The sequence below is a fragment of the Chlorocebus sabaeus genome, chromosome 22 (genome assembly GCF_047675955.1).
Source record: "Chlorocebus sabaeus isolate Y175 chromosome 22, mChlSab1.0.hap1, whole genome shotgun sequence".
NCBI lineage: Eukaryota > Metazoa > Chordata > Mammalia > Primates > Cercopithecidae > Chlorocebus > Chlorocebus sabaeus.
Window position 1 is genome coordinate 48,475,716 of NC_132925.1, and position 18,872 is coordinate 48,494,587.

Consider the following 18,872-nt stretch of genomic DNA (forward strand, 5'->3'; position numbering starts at 1 on the left):
GATAGTCAAAAGGAGGTGCTGGGAGGGGCACCACTTGCAGCCCAGGCTCCAAGTCCCCCATGCATGCCTATTGTCCCATCAGACTTCACTTACAAAATACAAATTTAAAGATAAAATTGTTATGAATTTCAAGACAGCAGCTACAGAGCTTACAACCCCAGGCACAGGGCCCTTCTGAGCAGGAAGTCCCCTGCAGCTACCCCAGCCCCATGCCACAAAGCCAGGTCTAGATGCATAGAGAGGTAGAGAGGGGCAGTTATCCTACAAGGTTTCAAAAAAATAGGAGAATCAAATATTTATGAATAGACTTCACATCTTCCACTCTCCTTTGGCCTTTTTTCTATAAGAGATTCTCTGGGATTGTTCAAATGGCCTGCAACATATTAAAAATTTTTCTAGGAAATTCTAACTAATGTCCTCTCTCTCACCTTCTGGCAAAAAAAGAATATCATCCCATTGACCCTAATTTGCACTCCTAACAGCAAAAAATGTCCTGTAATTTCACACTATTTCCACTAGGTGGCGAATGCTGTCCCTGAGAGGAAAAATGAATGGTAAATCCAAAGCGCCCCCAAGCAGGAGCTCTGGGAGTCCAAGTTTAACTTCTCTGAATGAACCCCTGCCCCCCTCACAGCCCCTGCCGTGGGTATTTACCACATCTTCCCATTATCTGTGCTATTGCCTATGTTAAAACACACATACACACGCGCACACACACACACACACACATACATTTAGAAAAAGAGAAGACTTTATTTCCTGTAAAACGTTCCAGCCTGCAAGGTGGCCATCTGCAGGCTGGGAAGTGTGCCAATGGCCAAGCACTTTGAAAGAGGAGGGGTTGGGGCAGGAGCTTTATGCTGACCAGTCTGGCTAGACAAACGTATTCAACAGGCTACAGGAGGAGCTATGAATATTCATGAAGGCACTGTGCCTCCTGTCTGTAATCCTAGCATTTTGGGATGCTGAGGCAGGAGGATTGCTTGAGCCCAGGAGTTAGAGACCAGTCTGAGCAACATAGTGAGATTCCATCTCTACAAAAAATACAAAATTAGCGGGGGTAATGGCACATGCCTGTGGTCCCAGCTGCTCAGGAGGCTGAGGTGGGAGGATCACTTGAACCAAGGAGGTTGAGGCTGCAGTGAGCCACGACTGAGTCACTGTACTCTAGCCTGGGTGAGAGAGCCTGTCTCAAAAGCAAACAAAAGAATAGTTATGGCCAGGCGCAGTGGCTCACGCCTGTAATCCCAGCACTTTGGGAGGCAGAGGTGGACGGATCACAAGTTCCAGAGTTCAAGACCAGCCTGGCCAACATGGTGAAACCCCATCTACTAAAAATACAAAAATTAGCCGGGTGTGGTGGCACATGCCTGTAGTCCCAGCTACTTGGGAGGCTGAGACAGAAGAATTGCTTGAACCCGGGAGGCGGACGTTGCAGTGAGCCAAGATCACGTCATTGCACTCCAGCCTGGTGACAGAGCGAGACTCCGTCTCAAAAAAAAAAAAAAAAGGAATAGTCATTAAGATGTTTCTAACACATTCATATTGAACAAACATGCATGTAACATATGACCCATGTTTGCTCTGAGATGGAGACTGAACATGTAAATGTATTACAGTTAGGCCCTATACGTCAAAAGCCTTTTCAGGACACAAACACACTCTGTGTGCAACCTCTGTAAACAGGCTGGGGCAGACCATGGTCAGTGGTCGTCTTATCTGGAGAAAGTTATTGAAATCAGTCTCTTGTCCAATCAAAGCTGCAGTTATGGCTGGTGGAACAGGAGTTGGGGGTCAGTTAGTCACATCTGGTGGAACTGCAAATTGTTTCAGTATTGCTTATCTCAAGGCCAGTGCTTGTTTAGCTGCTAGAGAAAAAGAAAAGCCTTGTGGCAGTGAGAACAGAGTTCATTCTTTTAAGTGTGGGGTGCCTGACTTAACCCTTGCCTGGCATGGCCTTAGGTCCTGTTTATAATTTAGCATCTTATTTGCCACAAAGAGTCCGTCATGTCAGTCTTACTATCCTATTTTGTCTTACTATCTCTATTTTAACGGTAATGCTGGTCAGTTGTTGTGTCTGAACCACAAAAAGGAGGGAGTATAACAAAGCTTCTGACCTCCTATCCTGTTGTGGCTGGGAGCTCAGTTTTAAAGTTTTTCTGGGGTCCCGTTGGCCATAAAGGGGTCCATTCAGTTTGCTGGGGGCTTATAATTTTATTTTTAGTTTACACTTAAAATTTTTCTTAGAATCAGTTCTCTTTTTAAATGTACATAAGTGTATTTTAAGAAAGTTTATATGCTCAAATTTAATTGAGAAACCAGTCTCACCTGTCACACACACAAACTAACATCACAGTAAGTTCATAGCAAATAAAGCATCATCATTCATTTCTGACCAGATACAGCTGCCGAGCTGAAGGGCCAGACATCAAGGCTGAGAGGCAGGTAGAAGTCCCATGGTTAGGGCTGTCAGCTGGGGAGGGATATCTCTGTGCCAAGCTAGACTGTGTTTAATCCTTTTAATCACAAGACACAAAAATCCTCAGACACAAGAGGGTATGTCAAAGGGTGTCAGGCCCCCCTTTCTTTTCTTTCTTTCTTTCTTTTTTTTTTTTTCAAGATGGAGTCTTGCTCTGTTGCCCAGGTTGGAGTGCAGTGGTACAATCTCAGCTTACTGCAACCTGCATCTCCCGGGTTCAAGCGATTCTCCTCCTCAGCCTCCCGAGTAGCTGGGATTACAGGTGCATGCCACCAAGCCCAGCTAAATTTTGTATTTTTAGTAGAGAGAGGTTTTCACCATGTTGGCCAGGCTGGTCTTGAACCCCTGGCCTCAAGTGATCTGCCCACCTCAGCCGCCCAAAGTGCTAGGATTATAGGCGTGAGCCACCGCGCCTGGCTATCAGGCCCCCCTTTCTTCCCTGACAGTGTGCCAGTGGCCCCTGCCCATGGTGACTTCCACAGTGCCTGCTGTGGCCAGACCCCCAGCAAAGCATCTGCCAGGCTTATCTCACTCCTTCCTCACAGCAGTCAGGAAGGTGGGGTCTTTGACTTTCCCCATTCTGCAGATGAGGAAACTGAGGCAGAGATAGGCTGCGACTATTGCCCAAGGTCACAGAGCAAGTAAATAGCAAAATCACGTTTCAGAGCGAGGCAGGCTGCTCCACAGGCTGGCTCAGAACAGCCGGGGTGATGGAGACCTGCATCTGCAAAGATCCAGCAAGCAGAGGCTCTGCTCCAAGGGGGCCCAGCAGCGGCAGACAGGGTTACCCATTTCCTCCTGGTCACACAGAGGCTAAAAATGCTACCTAATAATCACTGCCTCTCGATCCCCTCTGCTTCCCATGAGAAGGAAAATTTGTCTTGGGGGATATTGAAAGATCCCAGCCTTCAAAGTAAGTTTGCCTAAGCAGTTCCCTTTATAGTACAATTACCAAACAGAGGCTGTTTCCTTCAGCTTAGGGGACAAGAAAGGAGTGGCTCTCTCCCTCATGTTTCTCGTTATTTGTGTCATAGGCATGTATCACCTGAAATTGCCTGAGAGGCTCAACCAAATTTTAGTCACAAGATCTGCGAACACTTCCCTAGTAGGTGCTGAGGTTCTCCAAGGAGCTGCTGGGCCCATGTGCAGACAGATAAGCAAATGGCTGGGTGAGTGCATCGGGGAGGGCTTCCTGTAAGAGGTCATGCTCCTGGTGAATCTTAAAGGATGCAGTGTGCCAGGCAGAAATTCCACAGGGCTCCAGAAAGAGGGCAGGGCAGAGGCAAAAGCACAGAGACAAAAGTCTGCGTGTGGGTGGGGAGTGAGGGACATGGCTAGCCTACCACGAAGCTTCAGATCAGGAAGAGATGACAGGTGAGGCTGAACAGGGTGGCAGAGGATGTCCTGAAGACAGCGGGGAACCATGAAAGACAAACGGAGCAGGGGCGTGGTGAGATTAAATCTGTATAGCAGAGGCAGAGGCCGGCATCAAGGAGACAACAGTCCTGACAAGACACAGATAAGACCAGCACTTCCCAGCACTTTGGGAGGCCGAGGTGGGTGGATCACGAGGCCAGGAGATCGAGACCATCCTGGCTAACACGGTGAAACCCTGTCTCTACTAAAAATACAAAAAATTAGCCAGGCGAGGTGGCGGGCGCCTGTAGTCCCAGCTACTTGGGAGGCTGAGGCAGGAGAATGGCGTGAACTCGGGAGGCGGAGCTTGCAGTGAGCCGAGATCGCGCCACTGCACTCCAGCCTGGGAGACACAGCGAGACTTCCTCTCAAAAAAAAAAAAAAAAAAAAAAAAAAAGCACTAGAGAAGAGACGGCCAGCAAGGCTGACGAGTATGTATTACATAATGCCCATGGGCCAGGCAGAGGTGCTGGGGAGGTAAGAGTTAATGGGACAGAGTCTCTGCCCTCTTGACTCTCACATCAATGGGAGGAGACATTTAATAAACACATAAAAATGTAAAAATAAGATCATTTCAGATCCTGCTCAATGCTACGGAAAATATGAAATGGAGTATTTTGGTACAGAAGGATGGAGCTCTGCCTTGGCGAGGGAGGCCTTTGAGGAGGGGTCATCTGAATTGAGATGAGAATGATGATCAGGAGGAAGCCATGTGGGGCCCTGGGGGAAGGGCACTCCAGGCAGAGGGAACAGCAAGTGCAAAGGCCCTGAGGCAAGAAAGTGCTGGAGTGTTCGAGCAACAGAAAGAAAATCGGTGTGGCTGGACATTGATGAGCAAAGTAGAGAGTGGGTGATGGGGTCAAGAAACAGATAGGGGCCAAGCTACAGCGGGGCCTGTAGCTTCCTGACCACAGGGGCACGGGCTTTCTTTTATTTGCGATGGGAAGCCAAGAAGGCTAATGAAGACCAGAGCAGAAGCAGCACAGGGAGAAGTGGTTAAGTTCTGAATAGATCCTGGTGGCTGAAATGACAGGAATTACTGATGGGTTGGACAGGAAGGAGAAGTGACTCTTCAGAGGAGTTTTATGGAAGAGAGAAGCAGAAAAATTAAGGCAGGATTTTTCAAAGGGGCAGTATTATAGGCTGCTTTTTTTTGTTGTTTTGTTTTGTTTTTTTTTGTTTTTTTGAGATGGAGTTTTGTTCTTGTTACCCAGTCTGGAGTGCAATGGCGCGATCTCGGCTGACCACAGCCTCTGCTTCCTGGGTTCAAGTGATTCTCCTGCCTCCACCTCCCAAGTAGCTGGGATTACAGGCATGCGTCACCACCCCCAGCTAATTTTATATTTTTAGTAGAGACAGTGTTTCTCCATGTTGGTCAGGCTGGTCTCAAACCCACAACCTAAAGTGATCCACCCACCTCAGCATCCCAAAGTGCTGGGATTACAGGCGTGAGCCACCATGCCCAGCCTGGCTGCTCCTAACCTGATGGAATGACCCAGTGAAGGAGAAACTGATGATGCAGAGGAAGGGGCACCTGATGGGGCAATGTCCTGGAATGGTGAAGAGGGGAGAACTCAGAGCACGAGAGCGGGGCTTGGCCTTTGCCTTGGTTCCTGTTGCTGCTGTCACAAGAGGCTTAATACATCACACATTTATTTTCTCACTCTTCATCACGCAGCTCCTGTGGGCTCTTTTCTTCCAGCCTTCCTGAGGTAGATCAGCAGGACCTGTTTTCTGAGCACCTGTCAGGACCCCTGGTTACCATCCTGCTGACAGCAGCAGGATCTGGTTGAAACAAGGTGTAGCGAAGAAGCTGGCAGAAACCAGAAACCAGCAGATGGGGACAAAAACAACCACTAGTTGTCCTCACTGCTCTCTAACATAGACATCCCCTACCCACACCATGGTAGTTTACAAATGCCATGGCAACATGCCATGGCAACAACCTGAAAGTTACAGGGTTCTGGAAACTCACCACCCCTTTTCTAGAAAGTTCTAAATAACCTGCTCCTTAAATTACATGTAATGAATATAAAGCGGCTTTCTTCACCACTGGCTCTTTGACTTCTATCCTGGCCCAAGCCAAGAGCCCTCAGCGGCTAAGCCCTGGTGTGCGGACTCACCTGCCCTGCATCCCTTGTAGGTGGAAATCAAGGTGATGCAGGGCGGGTGAGCTCCCACAACAGGGCTCACCTGGCAGGGCTGCATTCCTCTCTGGAGGCTCTGGGAGAATCCACTTGCAGGCTCATCCAGGCTGTCCGCAGATCGAGTTCCTGCATTATCCTGTCCCTCTTGGACAGATGGGTGTGTATTTACCCATATGGGTAAGTACACATGGGGAAAAAAAGACAGTCTTGCCTCATGTGGGGATGGGGGGGAAATTTTTATTTTCTTCTTCCTGTTCATCTGAATATTCTAATTTCCCACAATGAAAATCATTTATTTATTATTTATGTAGTTTTTTAAATTCACGAAACCCCTCTATGTTGATGTAGTTTTTCGTTTTAAGTTGTACATGCTGAAAATAAGGAAATCTCAGAGGCTCAAGAGGAAGGAGGGCACGGGCCCCACCAGCCCTACTCAGGACACCTGGCCTGGCGGCTTCAGCGCCCCCACTCACTCCAGAACCCCTTACCCACCTGCGTGGGGCTCACTGGTGAATGTGTGCAGGGCAGAGGAGGCGGAACATGCCAGGGCTCCATGGGGAGGGAGGGAAGGCCCTGACAGGCTGAGGCTCCTCTCCAGGGTCCAGGCTCCAGTCAGAGTCCCCACTGAGCACACACCAGGGGACCCCCAGGAGCAACCAGGCCGCCAAGCAGGCGTGACTTCAGTGGGGGAACAGCACCTTCTCCACCCTTCTCTGAGCCCAGGATCAGTGGGTGGGGGAAGAAGAGCTAGGGCCTGGCAGCCTCTCAGGGCCTCCCAGGAGGGTGAACACCCAACTCCTGCCCCAAGAGCAGAACTGGGGGCGGGGGAGAGAACAGGAGGCCTCCCGGGGAAGGACTCAGCCTGCTTGGCCATGCAGGAGGAGGGAGGCTGGCCTGAGAAGGGTGTGGGACCAAAATAAGAACAGGCACCCCCCCGCTGTAGGGCCGAGGAATATTCCCGAGGGTCCAGCGTGTCAATGAAGTGCATTTAAAACTTCCGTCAGCCTTTTGTCCTTGGCTTTTCCTGCCAGGCTTCTGTAACTTCTGTGTTTTGACCTTATTTTATTTATTTATTAATACGGAGTCTCGCTCTGTTGCCCAGGCTGGAGTGCAGTGGTATAGTCTCAGCTCACTGCAACCTCTGCCTCCCGGGTTCAAGCAATTCTCCATCCCAAACTACATTTATGTTTTATAGGAAGCTTTATGTCACTAACATAAATGGAAAATGGTGTCCCTTCCCTAAGTAGAATGTGCTCTAGAAGGAAATGTACTGCAAATGTTCAAACCATAGGCCAAAATTCTAGCTAGAGACTCACGCTTGGGAGAAGCTCTGCTTCCCAGGCCTGCAGTTGTTTGTCAGAAAGAGGGATGGGGAAGTGCTAGGCAGGAGCTAAAAACCATGGCACCAAGAAGAGAAGGGAGAGTTAAAAATGAAGTCACTCTCCCCACCATGGTGTTCTCAGCCAGTGGGAGCTGCCCAGCCCTCTGTGAGGCAGGCAGGACGGGGTTACTGCTCCCACTTTACAGATGAGGAAAACTGAGGTTCGGAGAAACATCTAGCATAGCCACGTTTCTCGGGGGTCTCCTAGTTCTCCACCTTCTGGGAGCAGGCGAGGGGCCACCTCAGTCCTCCAGAGACCCAATCCCAAAGCCAGTCACAGCACTGGCGGCACAGTGGGACACCCTTCATAAACCGGGGTTGAGATGTGGTTCTGTGCCCAAGGCGCGGGCCCCTGAGGGCCTCCAGCCTCTGGAAATAGGCCCCAGGGCTGCACTGGGGGGATAAGCCAGGCTATTTTCATCACTTCCTTCCACCCGCTTCCGCAGGGGCCACCTCAGCTGTATCCCATAGAGTTGCCACCCAGACCTCAGCCAGGACCTTTCAGGCCACGCGGGAGTGCCCAACCGAAGGCTTCACAGGTAAGTGGCCCTCTGTATTACCCAACATGCCTCCCACAGTGAGAGAGGAGGTCAACTCCTGTCCCCTTAACAAGACAGGGGTGGGTGGGACATTCTCTCTGAGACATCATCTCCTTGGCTGAGTCAAGATTAATGAGTTGATTTGACACTTATTCACTGGAAACCTGCTGTGGGTGGGGGGAGCTCTGCTTGTGGAGGGGAAACGCCTTTGGGGAAGAACCAAACAGAGGGCCATGGTTCCTGAGACCCGAGTGTGAGTCTGGCCTCTGACACCACACCAGGTGGCCCTGGGCACATTGCTTTCCCTCTGTGGGCCTCAGTTTCCCCAAGTCAGTGTTAGCCCAGATAAGTGACTTTCCAAATGGGGCCCCACTGGGTTCCCCTCCCTGCTCCAGTCAGTGTCCCCATCCCACTGTCTTCTGCATCTGGGAATCAGGTAACAGCTCACTTAGCTGGCGGGGGGTGCTGGGCGCAGCCTGGAGGCCCCTCCAAGGCTCTTTCCTAGTCTCTGGGGTCTGTGGTCCTGGGCTGGGACTCATTTAGCAGCCATCTGCTCCTCTCATCCCCAAGTAGGGGATGGGGTCTCTGCTAGGGGCCAGGAAGTCCCTTCCCCTTCCCAAAAACAAATTTACCCCAATCCACAGCTGCCCTCACCACCCTGCCTTCAACGGTGTCCAGAGAGGGTCAGCCAGGCCTGGGTTGGGCACGCTGTACCTTCCCCAGTCACCAGCCTGTTTCCCGGAGGAGAAGGCTGAGACCCAAGAAGGGAGGTGAGTGCGCCTCGTCCCATGTCAGGCTCCGCCGCATCCCCGGTGCTTGCCGTCCCTGAGGATGGGTCAGCTGCCAGGCCCTCCCTCACAGTTCCTCTCTCTGCAGCCAGCCTGTCCCATGCCTGCCTGGGAAGCCCTGTTCCTGCTCTGGGCCACAGCAGAGGCCACCAAGGACTGCCCTATCCCATGCACCTGCCGCGCCCTGGAAACCATGGGGCTGTGGGTGGACTGCAGGGGCCGCGGGCTCACGGCCCTGCCTGCCCTGCCAGCCCGCACCCGCCACCTCCTGCTGGCCAACAACAGCCTTCAGTCCGTGCCCCCGGGAGCCTTCGACCACCTGCCCCAGCTGCAGACCCTCGATGTGACGCAGAACCCGTGGCACTGTGACTGCAGCCTCACCTATCTGCGCCTCTGGCTGGAGGACCGCACACCTGAGGCCCTGCTGCAGGTCCGCTGCGCCAGCCCCAGCCTCGCTGCCCATGGCCCGCTGGGCCAGCTGACAGGCTACCAGCTGGGCAGCTGCGGCTGGCAGCTGCAGGCGTCCTGGGTGCGCTCAGGGGTCTTGTGGGACGTGGCACTGGTCGCCGTGGCTGCGCTGGGCCTGGCTCTTCTGGCTGGCCTGCTGTGTGCCACCACTGAGGCCCTGGATTGAGCCAGGCCCCCAGAACCCCTGGTCCCAGGCCAGGGGGCCAGTCCCTGAGGCAGGTCCCCAGACTCCGCCAAGCCTGGTCAGCCCAAACCACTAGAAGCCCAAAATAAACTGGCAGCTTGGCTGTTTTATATAAGCTCAGAGATCTTTTTTCCCCTTTTGGCACTTGAGTCTGTCTCCTTCTGAAAACCTGGCTCCATTTTGTCATAACCAGACATCAATTGGGGCTTCCCTGTTCCTCAAGTTGTTAGTAAAATGGACTGCCCACCTCCCCTACCTTTCACCCTTAATTACACAGTCTCTGGACATCCCAAGCCAGGACCTGGGACTCTGGGTCTCATGGCCTCAGCCGTCTGCTTCTGGTGTGGGTCACCCTGGACAGCCCAGGCCAGCTTCACACCGGGGCCCAGCCCTCACCACATTCCCCAGAAATCTCGCTCTCCCAGCACAGTAGTGAGCAGAGGAGGGTGTCCCAAAGGCCCCTGGAGGGAGGAGAGAAGGGTTTCCGTCCCCATGACAGAAATGGCTTGGCGGGCCCTTTTCTGTCACGGCCTCCGACCACTCCACCTTGGCCGTGAGGCTGCTGGGGCTCACTGGGCCCTGTCCTCTCCTCCGTCTTCTCTCTCCTTTTTTTCCTGTCTACTCTTCTCCAGAAATAAGACAAATCCCTCTCTCATGGAAGACAAGCTCCTACAGGGCTAACATCTGCACCTCCAAACCCTGGGGCCCCCCTCCTACCCCAAGCCCTGATCACCAAATCCTTCAAACAAGGCAGCTCTGCCCCTCTGAGGAATCCTGGTGCCAGATGTTAAAATCATAAACTTTTCTCCACCACATGAGGTAACATTTATGGGCCTGTTACTGGCCAAGCCAAATCCAAATATAATTACACTGGGACCCCACCCCTCGAGGGGGCTGCATGTGTAACCAGCAGACCAGCTTGGGTGGGCCTGTGCGTCGGAAGATTCCACCAGGTAGCCCAAGCGGGTTTAGAGTGCAGCTGGAGGGCACTGACTGACAGAGCTCAGGTCGGAGCAGGAACCCCAAACTCGGAGGTGGGGGCCAGTGAGGAGTGGTAGGGAATGTGGCAAACCAGGGAGCCTGTGTTCCATCCAGAGGGGCTCAGCCGACTGCCACCATGTAGAGATGGGGGCCCAGGTGCCAGGCGTCCCGTTCTTCCAGAGAGGTCAGAAAGCTAGATTGTTATGTGAACTCTCTGAAGTCTTTAAGTGTTGGCAACTAAATAAGAAATTTTAGGAAATACATAGGCAGGACAAATAGAACATCAGCCAACTGGATCAGGCTGAGCCTGTGATTTCCGCTGTGACACGGCTGCCTAAGAACAATCGTAAAAGCTGGCATCGGCCGGGCGCGGTGGCTCACGCCTGTAATCCCTGCACTTTGGGAGGCCGAGGCGGGCGGATCACGAGGTCAGGAGATCGAGACCATCCTGGCTAACACGGTGAAACCCCGTCTCTACTAAAATACAAAAAATTAGCCGGGCGCAGTGGCAGGTGCCTGTAGTCCCAGCTACTCGGGAGGCTGAGGCAGGAGAATGGCGCTAACCCGGGAGGCGGAGCTTGCAGTGAGCCGAGATCGAGCCACTGCACTTCAGCCTGGGTGACAGAGTGAAGACTCCGCCTCAAAAAAAAAAAAAAAAAAAAAAAAAGCTGGCATCTGCTCCTTGGGCACCAGATGTGTCCAAGGCTTGCATGCAGCACCTCCCATGGGTCACTCTTGGGTTTCCCTGTGGGAGCCTATAAGGAGGGAGCTGTTCTGTGACCTGCTGCTTGGAGGAGGGTGCAGGCCCAGGTTGCCTGCTTATTCTCTTTCACACGTGCTCCCTCGAAAGCTTCCAGGCCTGTGGGGGACCCTGGAACTAAGGCCCTTCAGTCCCCAACCCCCGACACGGGGTGCTACACAGATCCCCCTCCTTCGGTGCCTTCCTAAGGCCGTGTGTACCCACCAGCGATTCCAGGCCCCTGTCCTGCTCGGTCCAGCAAGAACCTGCAGGCTGCCTGGGCAACAAGTCCTCTGTGGGTGAGGAGGGTGGAGGCCTCTGAAGCCAGGCAGGGATTTCCCAAGGTGGATGGCTGGCCACACAAGCACCCTAGGAGACGGTGACTCCCTGGAAGGTCACTGTCTGCCTTCGCCAGTTTTTGCTGCTTCAACCAAATGCCAGTCTGGGTACTGTAAAAACAGTGAACATTTATTTCTCATGGTTCTGAAGCCTGGGAAGTCCAAGATCCAGGCACTGGCATTTGGTGTCTGCTGAGGGCCCTCTTCCTCTCATTGGCGAAGGGGCGAAAGGGATAGAAGAGGCAGCCAGCTCCCTCATACACATCTTTTTTTTTCTTTTTTTCTTTCTTCTTTTTTTTTTTTTTTTTTTTTTTTTTGAGATACGGTCCTGCTCTGTCGCCCGGGCTGGAGTGCAGTGGTGCAATCATGGCTCACTGCAGCCTCCCGCCTCAACCTCCCCAGTAGTGGGACTACAGGCATGCGCCACCACGCCCAACTAATTTTTGGTAGAGATGGGGTTTCACCTTGTTACCCAAACTAGTCTCAAACTCCTGGGCTTAAGCAATCCTCCTGCCTTGGCCTCCCAAAGCCACCACACCTGGCCAACCTCAAGCACTTTTGTAAGGGCCCTAATTACCTTCCAAAGGCCCCACCTCCTTTTTTTTTTTTTTTTTTTTTTGTGAGATGGAGTCTCGCTCAGTCGCCCAGGCTGGAGTGCAGTGGCCGGATCTCAGCTCACTGCAAGCTCCGCCTCCCGGGTTTACGCCATTCTCCTGCCTCAGCCTCCTGAGTAGCTGGGACTACAGGCGCCTGCCACCTCGCCCGGCTAGTTTTTTGTATTTTTTAGTAGAGACGGAGTTTCACCGTGTTAGGCTGGATGGTCTCGATCTCCTGACCTCGTGATTCACCCGTCTCGGCCTCCCAAAGTGCTGGGATTACAGGCTTGAGCCACCGCGCCCGGCCAAGGCCCCACCTCCTAATGCAAGCACACTAGGGATAAAATTTCAGCATTCAACAGCACCAGCCCCAGCCTCAGTGCCTCCCCCACCACAGGCATGGTTGGCCAAACATACCCCTGCATGGGTAACTTCACCAGCAATTCACACGATCTCCTCTCCCTCAGAGCCATCCACGTCACCTCCCCTGACACCAGCCTCACACTGACCTCCTGCAGTGGTGCCATCATGGCTCACCACAACCTCGGCCTCCTGGACTCTAGCGATCCTCCCACCTCTGCCTCCCGAGTAGCTGGGACCACAGGCATGCACCTCCACACCCAGCTAATTTTTGTAGTTTTTGTAGGGAAGGGGTTTGGCCATGTTGCCCAGGCTGATCTCGAACTCCTGGACTCAAGCAACTGATTAGCCAGCTTTGGCCTCCCAAAGTGCTGGGACTACTAGGTGTGAGCAGCCACCGCACCCAGCCTGTGTAGGGTAATTTTACCAGCAGCTAGAACCACTGACCCACCCATCTGGCTGCTCTTCCTGATCACAGGCCTCTCTGCTGGCCACCTGCTCACTGGGAGGCCTCCTTCTCTGCTGTAACATGGAATCCACTCTCAACATACAAGACAATATGCTACGGTGTCTGTTACGGAAGTGGAGCTCAAGCCTGCCCGCTAATAGTGCAGCACTGGGCACAAGTGGCAAGTCTATATTTCTAGAAACTGTCCTCCCCAGCTTCTGAAACTGTCCTTCCCCTCTTCTGCATGCTCCTGGCCAGCGGGAGAGCAGAGGACAAAGAGGACTGCATGATGCCCATGGCCAGCTCTGAGGGGCACAGATCATGCTTGCACATTTGCTGTCCAGATCCCAGTCAGTGGCTGTGATGGTTAATATTGAGTGTCAACTTGATTGGATTGAAGGATATAAAGTATTGTTCCTGGGTGTGTATGTGAGGGTGTTGCCAAAGGAGATTAACATTTGAGTCAGAGGACTGGGAGAGGCAGACCCATCCTCAGTCTAGGTAGGCACCATCTAACCTGCTGCCAGCTCAGCTAGAATAAAAGCAGGCAGAAGAATATGGAAGGACTATACTTGCTGAGTCTTCTGGCTTTCATCTTTCTCCCCTGCTGGATGCTTCCTGCCCTCAAATGTCAGACTCCAAGTTCTTCAGCTTTTGGACTCTTGGACCTATGCCAGTGGCTGGCCAGGGGTCTTGAGCCTCTGGCCACAGACTGAAGGCTGCACTGTTGGCTTCCCTATTTTTGAGGTTTTGGGACTTGGACTGGCTAGAAATGGAAGTGAGCGGAAGGTGTAAGTTCTGTCCTGGCTCAGCTCAGCCCATGCTGGGAGGGTGACTGGTGGCATGGAAAGCCCGCTGGGACTCAGCAGCACCTGGGCCTCTAATTGCCAGCTTTCTAACCGGCTCTGGCGCTGCAGTTCTCATTTTCAATCCTTCTGGATAATAAGCAGTGAGGACCTCTACTCCAGGTTTTGAGAAATGTCTCAAAATCTTGGGAAAGTGTTACTTTCTTGGATGGATCTCTAAAACAGTGGATCAAATTCAGACAGGAAAGCTAGACTGTATTACTTCCTTCATTAATTTTTTTTTTTTTTTTTTTTTTTGAGATGGAGTCTCACTCTGTCCCCCAGGCTGGAGTGTGGTGGCACGATCTCTGCTTACTGCAACCTCTGCCTTCCAGGTTCACGCCATTCTCCGGCCTCAGGCTCCCGAGCAGCTGGGACTATAGGCACCCGCCACCATGCCTGGCTAATTTTTTTTTTTTTTTTTTTTTTTTTTTGAGACGGAGTCTTGCTCTGTCGCCCAGGCTGGAGTGCAGTGGCTGGATCTCAGCTCACTGCAAGCTCCGCCTCCCAGGTTCATGCCATTCTCCTGCCTCAGCCTCCCAAGTAGCTGGGACTACAGGCGCCCGCCACCTCGCCCGGCTAGTTTTTTGTATTTTTTAGTAGAGACGGGGTTTCACCGTGTTAGCCAGGATGGTCTCGATCTCCTGACCTCGTGATCTGCCCGTCTCGGCCTCCCAAAGTGCTGGGATTACAGGCATGAGCCACCGTGCCCGACCACCTGGCTAATTTTTTGTATTTTTAGTAGAGACGGGGTTTCACCGTGTTAGCCAGGATGGTCTCGATCGCCTGACCTCGTGATCCACCCGCCTCGGCCTCCCAAAGTGCTGGGATTACAGGCGTGAGGCTCCACACCCGGCCACTTCCTTCATTAATATTTAATTGCAAGGCTGGACACAGTGGCTCGCGCCTGTAATCCCAGCATTTTGGGAGGCAAAGGCAGGTGGATCACCTGAAGTCAGGAGTTTGAGACCAACCTGCCAACCTGGCGAAACCTCTCTCTATTAAAAATACAAAAATTAGCCAGCGTGGTGGCGCACACCTGTAATCTCAGCTACTTGGGAGGCTGAGGCAGGAGAATCGCTTGAACCCGGGAGGTGGAGGTTGTAGTGAGCCAAGATCACGCCATTGCACTGTCGCCCAGGCCGATCTTGGCTCACTGCAGTCTCCTCCTCCTGGGTTCAAGCGATTCTTCTGCCCCCTGAATAGCTGGGATTACAGGCATGCGCCACCTTGCCCAGCTAATTTTTGGATGTTTTTAGTAGAGACAGAGTTTTGCCATATTGGCGAGGCTGCTCTTGAACTCCTGACCTCAAGTGATCCACCTGCCTGTCTCCCAAAGTGCTGGGATTACAGGCGTGAGCTACCACGCCCAGCCCATGCCATGTAGGTTTTACCACAATACATAGCAATAATTTTTTTTTTAAGTAATAGAGCAATCTCTGTAAGCACCTTTAGCCAAAGACAGTCACTATTAACACACGGTTGGTCTAAGCATCCCAGCTTTTCTCTTTTCTACCTCTGGAAAAGATACATTCTTAGCAAGTAAACACACCAGTGTGAAGGCACGGGGAAAACAGTGGGGCTCGCCATTGCAGTATTTCCTTCTGGTGTCCTTCTCTGAACAGTTGTATGTGGTTGAGATCACAACCACACAAATTATCTAGCCCAACTTTTTCCCTTCTTTAAAGAATGGAAATAGCTTTATTGATTTTCCTGGCTATATATAACTAACTCATGATCATAACCAAAAATTTTTCTCTAAAACTACAAAGAAAATTAGGAGGCTTTTGTAGTTTATAAGTGTGATAATTGGCTTTTCTCGTTCTTGTGTGAGTGAGAAGTGCTTCTCTCAAACCTTGTTATGATGTCAGCACATTACCTACAAGACATGAAAAATAATAATAAAAGGCCTGAAATCCATCACCCTCCAGAGAGATATTTCTTCCTAACTTTGACCGAATATCCTTCCAGGCTTTCTTCCCAAAATGTGTGTGTATGTATACCTATGTGGGTGGGTATGTGTGTGTATACACACCCACATATTTAAATATATATTTAAGATTGTTTTATTTATGAGAGTAATTGAGAATATATTTTCATGGTTCATCTGTTTTTACTTGGTCAATTTTTTTTTGAGACAGAGTCTCACTCTGTCTCCCAGGCTGAGATGCAGTGGTACGATCTCAGCTCACTGCAACCTCGACCTTCTGGGCTCAAGCTAACCTCCTGCCTCAGCCTCCTGAGAAGCTGGGACTACAGGAGCATGCTACCATACCCGGCTAATATATTTTTGTAGAGACAAGATTTTGCTGTGTTGGCTGGGCTGGTCTCGGACTCCTGAGCTCAAGTGATCTGCCGACCTTGGCTTTCCAAAGTGCTGTGATTACAAGTGTGAGCCACCGTGCCTGGCCTACTTAGTCATTTTTAATTTTATTGTATTCATTTTATTTTTATTAATTCACCTCTTATTGAGTAACATTTAGGTTTGGGTGGGAAATTGCAATGATAAACAGCTATTCAGTTTTTTTCACTTACTGGCATTTTCCAATCAATATTAGAATTCCAGTCACTACTTCAATCAAATCCTTCATGAAGATCATTTCTATGCCACTCCTTTTCTGGGATATCTAGGTTGTTTCCAAGTCCCCCCTACCCCCAACAAATGGCATTATGTCTTAGTCTGTTTGTGTCTCTATAAAGGAATACCCGAGACAGGGTAATTTATAAAGAAAAGAGGTTTATTTGGCTCATGGTTCTGCAGGCTGTTCAGAAAGCCTGGTGCCAGCATCTGCTCCTAGTGAGACCTCAGGGAAGCTTTCACTCATGGTGGAGGTGAAGGGGGGCTGGTGGGTCACATGGTGAGAGAGGGAGCAGGAAAGAGGGGAGGGAGGTGCCAGGCTCTTTTTGAAAATCAGGTCTCTTGGGAACTAACGTAGTGAGAATTCACTCGTTATCTCATTGGTGTGAGGACTGCACCAAGCCATGAGGGGTGCACTCCCATGACCCACCTCCCACCAGGCATCACCTCCAACATGGGGGAATCACATTTTAACATGAGATTTGGAGGGGTCAAATAGCAAAACAGGCCAGGTGCAGTGGCTCACGCCTGTAATCCCAACACTTCAGGAGGCCGAGGTGGGTGGATGACCTGAGGTCAGGAGTTTGAGACCAGCCTAGCCTGGTGAAAACATGGTGAAACCCTATCTCTCCTAAAAATACAAAAATTAGGCCGGGCGCAGTGGCTCAAGCCTGTAATCCCAGCACTTTGGGAGGCCGAGACGGGTGGATCACAAGGTCAGGAGATCGAGACCATCCTGGCTAACACGGTGAAACCCCGTCTCTACTAAAAAATACAAAAAACTAGGGTGAGGTGGTGGGCGCCTGTAGTCCCAGCTACTTGGGAGGCTGAGGCAGGAGAATGGCGTGAACCTGGGAGGCGGAGCTTGCAGTGAGCTGAGATCCGGCCACTGCACTCCAGCCTGGGCGACACAGCGAGACTCCGTCTCAAAAAAAAAAAAACAAAAATTAGCCGGGCATGGTGGTGGGCGCCTGTAATCCCAGCTACCTGGGAGGCTGAGGCAGGAGAATCACTTGAACGTCGGAGGAGAGGTTGCAGTGAGCTAAGATCATGCCATTGCACTCCAGCCTGGGTGACAAGAGTGAAATTCTGTCTCAAAAAAAAAAAAGCAAACCAATAGCACATTATATCTGAATTCTTTGTACATAAAACTTTTTCCACATCTAGACGTGTTTTCTTGGGACAGAATCCCAAAGTTGATTTGGGAAAAAGTAAAGTTCAGCTGGGTGCAGTGGCTCATGCCTGTAATCCCAACACTTTGGGAGGCCGAGGTGGGTGGATCACTTGAGGCCAGGAGATGGAAACCAGCCTGGCCAACATGGCATAACCCTGTCTCTACTAAAAATACAAAAACCAGCTGGGCGTGGTGGCACACACCTGTAATCCCAGCTACTCGGGAGGCTGAGGCACAAGGCGGAGGGAGGTTGCAGCGAGTCAAGATTGCACCATTGCACTCCAACCTGAATGACAGAGTGATACCCTGTCTCAAAAAAAATAAATAAAATAAAGTAAGTTCATTTGGAGGGTCAAAGTTCAGATGCATTTTGTTTTGTTTGTTTGTTTGTTTGTTTGTTTTTCTGAGACAGAGTTTTGCTCTATTGCCCAGGCTGGAGTGCAGTGGAGCAATCTCGGTTCACTGCAACCTCTGCTTCCCAAGTTCAAGTGATTCTCTTGCCTCAGCCTCCTCAGTAGCTGGGACTATAGGTGTGCACCACCCTACCCAGATAATTTTTGTATTTTTAGTAGAGTTGGGGTTTCACCATGTTGGCCAGGCTGGTCTCAAACTCCTGGGCTCAAGTGATCCACCCATGTCGGCCTCCCAAAGTGCTGGGATTACAGGCATGACCCACCATGCTTGGCCCCAGATGCATTTTCTTTTCTTTTTTTTTTTTTGAGATGGAGTCAGTCTTGCTCTGTTGTCCAGGCTGAAGTGCAGTGGCATGATCTCGGCTCACTGCAACCTCCGCCTCCCGGGTTCAAGCGATTCTCCTGCCTTAGCCTCCTGAGTAGCTAGGTTTACAGGCACCTGCCACCATGCTCGGCTGATTTTTGTATTTTTGGTAGAGACAGGGTTTCACTATGTTGGCCAGGCTGGTCTCAAACTCCTGACGTCGAGTGATCCAGCTGCTTTGGTCTCCCAAAGCAGGTGGATTACAGGTGTGAGCCACCTCATCTGGCCCCCAGATGCATTTTCAATAGCAAGAATTTTCCCTCTTCCCTCTCATTCCTCTCCTCACCCCACTTAAAATAAAGTTGGCCCTAAAATGCTGGATGAATAAAGGAAAAAAGTCAGCAGGGCAGAAATCATCATTACAAATACTCTGGAGTGCAAAGGATTGACCCCATGTCTGAATGTCCCCTGGAAAGTAAACATTGGCATCCGTGTATTAGTCAGGGTTCTCTGAGAAATGACCAATAGGAAGTGTGTACAGAGAGAGAGTTTAAGGAATTGGTTCACATGATGATGAATGTTGGCAAGTCAAAACCTGCATGCTGGACCGGCAGTCTGGAGACCTGGGGACACAGAATCACAGGTCAAGTCCAAAGCGTGTTGCTGCAGATCCCCTCTTGTTCAGGGGAGGTCA

At 51.2% G+C, this 18,872-nt stretch overlaps 1 protein-coding gene and 1 non-coding gene across 3 annotated transcripts; both read left to right on the forward strand.

Annotated features, from left to right (window-relative positions):
• The first annotated feature begins 7,622 nt into the window (after positions 1–7,622).
• Positions 7,623–9,517, forward strand: GP9 (glycoprotein IX platelet). 2 transcript variants are annotated; one of them, XM_073009619.1, is made up of 3 exons: positions 7,623–7,962; positions 8,607–8,732; positions 8,843–9,511. In XM_073009619.1, the coding sequence occupies exon 3, from the start codon at positions 8,851–8,853 to the stop codon at positions 9,382–9,384; it is 534 nt and encodes a 177-aa protein (XP_072865720.1). In that variant the 5' UTR covers positions 7,623–7,962; positions 8,607–8,732; positions 8,843–8,850; the 3' UTR covers positions 9,385–9,511. The 2 variants fall into 2 exon arrangements, with proteins under 2 accessions (XP_072865720.1, XP_007983602.1); XM_007985411.3 differs by having other exon boundaries at positions 7,628–7,962; positions 8,839–9,517.
• Positions 9,518–15,490: 5,973 nt separating this feature from the next.
• Positions 15,491–15,598, forward strand: LOC119626097 (small nucleolar RNA U13). The gene has a single exon (XR_005242286.1). It is a non-coding gene; the product is annotated as a small nucleolar RNA U13 (small nucleolar RNA).
• The last annotated feature ends 3,274 nt before the right edge of the window (positions 15,599–18,872 follow it).